We start from the raw sequence: 8592 nt of genomic DNA, 5'->3' as shown, positions 1-8592 counted from the left end.
TTGTAAAACGCAGCACCTGTTTCACAAAGCACCTCGTAAAAATATAACATTTACTGTGTTTGTGTTTCCTCCCCCTGCTGCTTTTTGATGCATGACTGTCGAGTCCCAAGAGGAAATGCTCTATAATGCATTATAATGAGAGATCTCTGTCGACACATTTGATCTGTTATCTGTCGGCTCTTGTCTCCTGTTAACAGGCAGGATTTTCTTTACAGTCCATCAACAATTGTGCAGTACAACAGGGGATAGCAGCGGTGACAGATTGTAGTTCACTGTTCATTGGCCTGGATCTCAGTAAGATATGAAGTCCTCAGGGCTCTGCTCCCTGATGGGTTTCTCAGTAAGTCTCCAGTTTTCCAAGGATCTGATTAAAGCGGAGACTGTCAGGCTCTGTCAGAGAGCAGGCTGGTGAGGAGGCTGTCTCCTGTGGCCTTCATCATCTGGATTTTCAAGCTCCATTTGCACCAGGGAGTTTGTCTCTGTGGTGTTCGAAAGAGTGTTAGATAGAGTTTGGATGTATTGGATATATATATATATATATATATATATATATATATATATAAAATAAAAGGAAAAAAAGAGCATCAACTTACAAAATGCCTGAGACCATTATAATCTAAAAAAATATATAAATAAATAAATAATTTTAAAAAATTAAAAAGCCAGACACATCCCTGATTTTTAAATCAGTTCAATCAATTTTTATTTACCCAACTAGAAACATTACTACTACTACTACTACTACTACTAATAATAATAATAATAATAATAAATCAATTATTGAAATGTCCCTAGTGAAAGTCAGGGCTTTACTGAACTTTTCTAAATTCAGAGCTTCTGCTGAGGTTTTCAAATGATGCTTCGAATGATGTCATCACCCTAAAGACAAAAATATAACAAAACAAAAAAAAAAAATCCTCAACTTGAATAAAGTGATTTATTGGATTAAATTAGTTTATTATATCATTGTATGATTATTATCATTATTATAATTAAGTCAACTTCATTTTATTAATAACTTGTGCTGTTAAATTGCTGATAGATCACCTTGTTGTGTGCATTAATGGGGAGAGTTAACTTTTTTTTTTTTTTTTTTTTTTTTTTAACTGCAGTGACTGCAGTGATCTTATTTCAATAAATGTTGACTTTTTGACTTTACAACACTCTGGAGTGATCAGCCTAAACTGCAACTGTGCAGAAACACAGAATAGATGTTACAAATGAAGTACTGAAGCTTCAGAATGTTTGGTAAAGCCCCAGCAAACAGTCTTGTGTTACACAAAATACTGAGCCAACAGTATGGAAGGAATATTCAGATCCTTTACTTGAGTAAAGTAAATACCCACTGAACACTGTAAAAACACCCCATTAACAATAAAAGTCCTGCATTCGAAATCTTTTCTCAATAAAAGTACAGAAGTATTATCAGCAAAAAGTATCAAAAGAAAAGGTACTTGTTCTGCAGAAAAATGGTCCCTGTAACTGATATATTATAATGTAGGCCAGTGACGTTTTAGATCATTAATATTGATGCATCAATGTGTCACTCATCAATCATCATTTATTGCCTTTTTTGTCAGGGGTCACAAACCAAACAGGTTGGGAACATCTGGTTTGCATTGGGTTGTATCTTTGAAGCAACTGTATCTGAAATCTCAAATATCATACACACGATTATGTCAATATGCCACTGTACTATTAATGATGAATAAAACATTATAATGCAATGATGACAACATATAAGATAACCTTGTGAATGATCTGCTTGCTTTGTGCTGTCTCTCAGTATTCTCCTGTGTTAGAGACATGCAGAGGGAAGTACTGCCAACAGCTTTTCCCAGCAGACTCCTCAGTCTGAAGCTGACATCTGGGCTCTTAACCATTCAAAGATTCCCCTGCCCTGCATCTCCCATCCTGCCGCTCTCCTGCGTGTGCCTGGTCCAACTGAGGACCACGTGTTCGTGCTCCTGAGGGGAACACACTTCAAGAGGAGGCTCACAGAAAGTGTTGCAAGAACAGGACTTGTGATTGTTTTTTAAGAAGTGTTGGATGCAGTTTGATTTTTCCTCTCATAACATCCACTGTAAGCACCGAGGATGGACTGGCCGGGAGAAAGCTGCTCTGGGTGTGTCTGTGTGAAGTCACCATAAGGATTTTATTGGAATAACTAAAGGAAACATAAGGTAGGGATAGAGATATGTGTGTGTGAGGTCACTTTTTCCATGATTTTCTTTTTTTTCTTTTTTATTATCCTGGCTAAAATGATAATGCTAATAATCCAGATTTTAAAATTTGTTGAGAATACGGTTTAATGACAAATAATTAATTTTTTTTGAGGAGTGAAGATGTTGATTTAGTATTGTTTAAGAATAAAAACTATGTTTCACTGTGTGTTGCCAGTAAAACTTTTTGAAGCTCTATCTCATTATGTACTAAATAACAGTATATATCTATACTTATATGCTGGAAAATGTCTTGTCAATATATGACTTAAGTTTCATAAATAAAAAACAAAAACAAGCTTTATTTGATATGTTTTTTAATAATGTCCTAGATAAAACTATGTAATTTGGCATAAAGTATAGGGTAAACAGTAAAAGCTCCCTTTAAACCCAAGTAAATATTTATTTTTTTTTTTAACTTATTATTGGCAACTATATTATCTGTATATATGTTAAATTGTTTGCTCTTACATCAGCAATTAGTAGGAATTGACGATTCTTTTTAAGAAACTTCCTATTCAGTAATTGATAAATTATTCAGAAATGATGGGACCTTAAAAGAAAGAAACAGTAATACATGTAGTTTGTGTCTTTGCAGCTGGATTACCACTTTTACAGCCCTTTCAGTGAACCCCTCACCCCCCTGCAAATATGACACACACATGACACACACTGCTTTCAGTCAGCACCCTGGTTTCCTAAGTGATGCTGCTCCTGAGGGAGAGTGGCTGATTGGCTCGTGGAGCCTCAGAGCTTCAGGCCGACTGTGTGTGTGTTTTCGTTAATGATCCACCAATTAGTCACACAATGGTAACAGTAGCCTAATCACCTTGTCATGTGTCTGCGCTGCACAAAGCTGTCTCTGCCCTCACATTTTTGGATGGATGGGTTTTTTGGATGCTGCTGTTTGTGAATGGGTTGTAGGTGAACCTCGGTCACGTCAGAATTGCATTTCATACGTGCAACTTAAGTATAATGTGGTTTCTCTTGTAGCTGCTTCAGTCACCACAGCAACCGGCTGCTGTGTGACGGGCCAGGTGAGGGAGTGTGGCAGACAGTCCCAGTTGTCCCCCTGTCCCCTGACTATATTCTGTCATACGCACCATAAACACTCCCACAGACTCTGTGCAAACCACGAAAACTGTCTTCTGCTGCCACACCGGAGAAAAAGTCAACATGCTCAACACTTCCACTCAAACAGAGTAGATGCTTGCAAAGGAGGCTGTAACACAAGTGTTTGTCCACAGGTCCTGCAGGTCTGAAGATGACGGGCCACGTGGCTGAGAGAGATCGGTCACCACACAATCTGTCAGTGAAGACCACCTTGGAGGAGGAGATCGAGAGAGCTGAAAGTATTCTCAGCAGGTGAGGACAGCTACTGAATTGTGTTTGTTTCAGAGGCTTGTTTGAGACAATTGAAATATGCACAGAAAAGTGAAAGACTACATGTTTGTTTTCTGGTGCTGCAGGGTACCATCTGTGTGTGATGACACATCCTCAGAGCTACAAAGAGTCGCTGCTCTCGACCCTCATGGACACAATTCCAGAAATTCTTTTCAAAGGAACGGTGCCATGTCAAGGTAACAGCCCAGCTGTGGCACATCAGCCTCTTTCACACAGCTTTTAGAAACTGACTGATCAGAGAAGGTGAAACATTATTGTGCAGCTCTTTTTTATTTTTATACTACTTTTTAAAGCAAAGGTTGTGTGGCTTTAAAAAAAACAACCCATGACTCAAAGTTTACACAAAGTCTTTTTAAGGTCACATGCTGGATAAAAGGACACATGGTGTACAGTCTGGACATAAAACCAGAGACATGTTTTCCTGTGTTATTCTGTAATTGTGTGACTATTTTTCTAATGTTCTCTCTATCACACAGTCTTGAGAAAAAAGTGCAATTGCTTGATGAAAACTGGGATGATAAATTGGGATCAAAGAAAAAGTTTGTTTCCCTGTTTAAATGATGTTATTCTAAGTTTCTTGTAGAAAGATTTTAAGACTAATTTGGGGATTGAACAGTTCATAAAAATTGAAATATTTTGCAGTAAAGGCAGAAATTATATCCAAAAACATAATCCTGGATAAGCAAAAAACAAAATTCTCAAATAATAAAACACGTTTCAAGTTTATTTGTTACATTTTGTTGCTTTGGATAAAAGTGGTAAGTGATAATTAATATAATGTAATTTGTAAGATATAAATATGTCAAATGAATTGTGATTCCTGCTAGAATCGTTAAAAACAAATGGTACAGTAGTCAAATTAAACTGTATTGGTTTCTTAATGCCGCTCCTTGATGATGTGTACGTGTTGTGTCCCTGTCATGGTTAAAATGTTATGAAGCTTGAATGTTTCTTGTGTTTTTGCATCAGACTGGTAAGCCTGGTGGTGAGACTGAGGGAATGGGCACACAGAAGCCTACTGGAGGAGGAGGAGAGGCCAGACTCCTTCCTGGAGCGCTTTCGTGGCCCTGAGCTAAGAACGGCCCCCAGCCGCATCAGCAACACGCAACCAGATGCCAATGGCAACAATGCCAAGGGGATCTTCAGGTATGCCTGCATGCTTGTCAACTTGAACTATTGCTGTGCTCTTTGAAGTACGACGTATGCACCAGTGAAAAACGTATTATACATTTCAAAAAGGGCCCGCTCTTCTGCACAAAGTATTAAAGCCTAACTTCCGTATTTTTCAACCTAGACCCTTTTTTCCATGGATTTGTATCTAAGTGACTAATGGGAACAACTGCTTTAGAAGGTGTTGAATAAAAGTGCAGCAGGCAGCAGCTGCAAAACAAGCTGCTGTGTTACAATTCAGAGCATACAGAACCTCAATTTACCTCCTCTAAAAGTGCTTGTTTTTGCCACTGACAGGCTCAGATTGTTATTGCAAGTGTGTGACAAGTTATGCAAAAGATCCCTACAGAGACAGACCTTGTTGTTAAACCAGAAACAGCCCAGATAATAAAACCCCAAAAAGCTTTACATCGTTTTACATGTTCTTTCCACAACAACAATCACAAACTCTGGTCTGGTTGAAATAAACCCTTGATTTACCCGTTAAGATGTGAAAATATAGTTGCTCTATACACACTAAAATGACTGTTTATTTAAATGGAGTCTGGTGAGTTTGACGGTAAAAATTTAAGGGCTGTTTCTGGTTAAGCAAAAGGATCTAACCCTTCAACAAAAAGTCTATCTCTGTAAAAGTCTATCTCTGTAAGGATCCTTTCCATAAGTTGTCAGACACCTATGATAACAATCTGAGCCTGTCAGTGGCAACTGACTACGAACATGCACCAAGTGGTTACACTGCAGCCTGTTTTGCAGCTGCCAGATGCAGCACTCTCAATCAGTACCTTCCAAAATTGTTGTCCAGGTCCAGGTTGAAAAATACCAAAAACTACCCTTTAAGGTTAGGGATAATTTTCCCCAGAGGTCACAACAGACCCAGCCGCATTAGGTCATAGACATGTTCTGTTTAGATAAAGGTTTGAGAAGAAAGGGCAGTGCAGCACTCAGAGGTGTTGATTCAACTCTGTGATAGTTGTAAAGCTGCAGTTTATGTTGAAGCATATGGGACTGCAATATAGTGTAAGTTGTTTCCAAGATATTTTGCTTCCATGCTCAGTTGTCAAAAGTATTGCAGAGCTATTGAACTGCATTGCTTTATATTTTTCAGCTACTTCTATTTTTCTGTATAATTTTAAGAAATTTAAGCCACAGTTGTGTCTGAGTGTATTTGCAATCTCTCACTGCTTTCAGGAAAAAGTGGGATTTGTTTGTGGTGTCCCCATCCGATAACGCCTACTACCGCTGGTTATTTGTCATCGCCACAGCGGTGCTCTACAACTGGTTCCTTGTCGTAGCAAGGTAATAACACTACAATGGTTATCTGTTGAGGCCCTGCGCCCTCCAGAGATGGGTGATGGATGTAGTAAACAGGTGTACTGTCAACTTCTAAGGCTGGAGCAGTAAATCATTTCTCGTCTTATATTCACAGGGCATGCTTTGACAAGTTACAGGTGGGCAATTACATCTGCTGGCTTGTGTTGGACTACCTCTCTGACTGTGTGTACATAATGGACACTTGCGTCCGACTTCGCACAGGTAATCTATACCATAATACAGCTTCTGGCATCACAACACACTGTATTTCACAGCAGATGCTCTAAGCTTTAAAGGCCCCATGATTGTATTTTTTATGTGAGCGTTCAAAAGCATACGCCATTTTTATGTCATTTTCAGGCCACTGACCAATGATTCGATGACCCATTTTGATTTCTAGAAACTGAAACCTGTAAACACAACACTGACTTATTATTACCCTGAGAGTGCTGCTACAAACGTTTTGCACATCCAGCAAACAGAGAATAATATTAGCATTCATCTAGAGTTTTGTTTCTGTCCAGCTGACAATTATTAGTCTAATATTCACTTAATTTTAGCTATGTTTTGTTCTCCACCAACTCCTGAAGGAAATATCTGGCTCTTTAGCTGCTGAAGCTCCGCTATGTCCACCAGCTTGCTTACTTCGTCTGTCCTGTCTGCTGTTTGGTGCTGAGCTGGTAGCGTACAGTATGCTTAAGAGATTTTTCACTGCTGAAAACAGGGTTAATAAGAGCATCAAACAGTAAAGTTGTGGGACAAAACCAAAACAATGAGCTGAAAGATGCTAAGCTGCAGTAATAAAACTCAACAGTAATGTGATATCACTGCTCAGCTGAATTTGTGCTTCTTCTCCTTGTCCCAGGGTTCCTGGAACAAGGTTTGCTGGTGAAGGACCATGCCAAGCTTAGAGACAGCTACGTCCGAACGTTGCAGTTCAAGCTGGATGTAGTGTCCATCCTGCCCACTGACCTGGCTTATATCTCCACCGGCATCCACACACCCCAGCTCAGGTTTAACCGTCTGCTTCGCTTCCCACGCATGTTTGAATTTTTTGACCGCACTGAGACACGCACCAACTACCCCAACATCTTCCGTATCGGCAACTTGGTGCTTTACATCCTGGTCATCATTCACTGGAACGCCTGCATCTACTATGCTATATCCAATTCTCTGGGATTTGGCTCAGACACCTGGGTGTTCCCAAACATCTCCAAACCTGAGTATTCCTCGCTGACTCGGAGTTACGTCTACTGTCTTTACTGGTCGACTCTTACTCTCACCACTATTGGGGAGATGCCTGCACCCGTGCGAGATGAAGAGTACCTATTTGTGGTCTTTGACTTTCTTGTTGGGGTGCTGATCTTTGCCACAATTGTGGGAAACGTTGGTTCCATGATTGCCAACATGAATGCTACCCGTGCTGAGTTTCAAGCCCGGATCGATGCCATTAAACACTACATGCACTTCCGCAAAGTCAGCAAAGAACTAGAGACACGTGTCATTAAATGGTTCGACTACCTCTGGACCAACAAGAAAGCTGTAGATGAGAAGGAGGTGCTAAAGAATTTGCCAAACAAACTGCGGGCTGAGATTGCTATCAATGTACACCTAGAGACCCTGAAGAAAGTACGTATTTTTCAGGACTGTGAGGCAGGCCTGCTGGTGGAGCTTGTGCTCAAACTACGCCCACAGGTCTTCAGTCCAGGGGACTACATCTGCAGAAAAGGGGACATTGGAAAGGAGATGTATATCATTAAAGAGGGGAAGCTGGCTGTAGTGGCTGATGACGGGGTCACACAATACGCTCTCCTCACCGCTGGCAGCTGCTTCGGGGAAATCAGCATCCTCAACATAAAAGGTAGTAAAATGGGAAATCGGCGAACAGCCAACATTCGCAGCCTGGGTTACTCTGATCTCTTCTGCCTCTCTAAGGACGACTTGATGGAGGCAGTAACAGAGTATCCAGATGCTAAGACTGTGCTAGAGGAGAGGGGCCGGGAGATCCTGATGAAGGAGGGTCTGCTGGATGAGAACGCAGAAAGCGGCGGGCTGCAGAAAGAGGACACAGAGGAGAAGGTGGAGAGACTGGAGTCCTCTCTGGACACTCTTCAGACTCGCTTTGCCCGTCTGCTCAGTGAATACAAACACACTCAGCTACGGCTGAAGCAGCGTATAACTCTGCTGGAGAGGCAGCTGAATCAAACAGACTGCGGTGCAGATGCAAGTGATGACATGGGTGCAGATGCAGAGACAGTCAATGAAATAAACCCTGGGCCTGTTGCCCATACAGATGGGTCTCCACATAGAAATAATGTGCAAATGGAGGACAAAAAGAGCCCAACAAAACACTGACTGTTATATGAAGGAGATTTTAGTTTGTTATGTCCATTGTGAGAATGTTTTATCAGTTTAACTGAGCGTAAAGAGATGTGCATGTCAATAAACATGAAAAGAAAGTGGATAGCACTGCTATGCCCATGCA

The 8592-nt window shown here is 40.5% G+C and overlaps 1 protein-coding gene across 1 annotated transcript; it reads left to right on the top strand.

The window, feature by feature from the left end:
• Nucleotides 1-3486: 3486 nt before the first annotated feature.
• cnga2b (cyclic nucleotide gated channel subunit alpha 2b) lies at nucleotides 3487-8462 on the top strand. Its single transcript, XM_049592437.1, has 6 exons — nucleotides 3487-3587; nucleotides 3692-3802; nucleotides 4596-4772; nucleotides 5985-6092; nucleotides 6223-6329; nucleotides 6973-8462. The coding sequence occupies exons 1-6, from the start codon at nucleotides 3487-3489 to the stop codon at nucleotides 8460-8462; spliced, it is 2094 nt and encodes a 697-aa protein (XP_049448394.1).
• Nucleotides 8463-8592: the final 130 nt, after the last annotated feature.

The sequence above is a fragment of the Epinephelus fuscoguttatus genome, linkage group LG12 (genome assembly GCF_011397635.1).
Source record: "Epinephelus fuscoguttatus linkage group LG12, E.fuscoguttatus.final_Chr_v1".
Taxonomy (NCBI): Eukaryota; Metazoa; Chordata; class Actinopteri; order Perciformes; family Serranidae; genus Epinephelus; species Epinephelus fuscoguttatus.
This window is presented reverse-complemented; position numbering and strand designations above follow the sequence as displayed.

What these genes read in the sequence shown, in the direction of transcription:
- cnga2b (XM_049592437.1), top strand. Translation starts at nt 3,487, where the DNA reads ATGACGGGCCACGTGGCTGAGAGAGATCGGTCACCACACAATCTGTCA. An exon ending in AGGAACGGTGCCATGTCAAG is followed by an intron (nt 3,803 to 4,595) that starts GTAACAGCCCAG and finishes TTTTTGCATCAG; the next exon opens with ACTGGTAAGCCTGGTGGTGA. An exon ending in TTGCGTCCGACTTCGCACAG is followed by an intron (nt 6,330 to 6,972) that starts GTAATCTATACC and finishes TCCTTGTCCCAG; the next exon opens with GGTTCCTGGAACAAGGTTTG.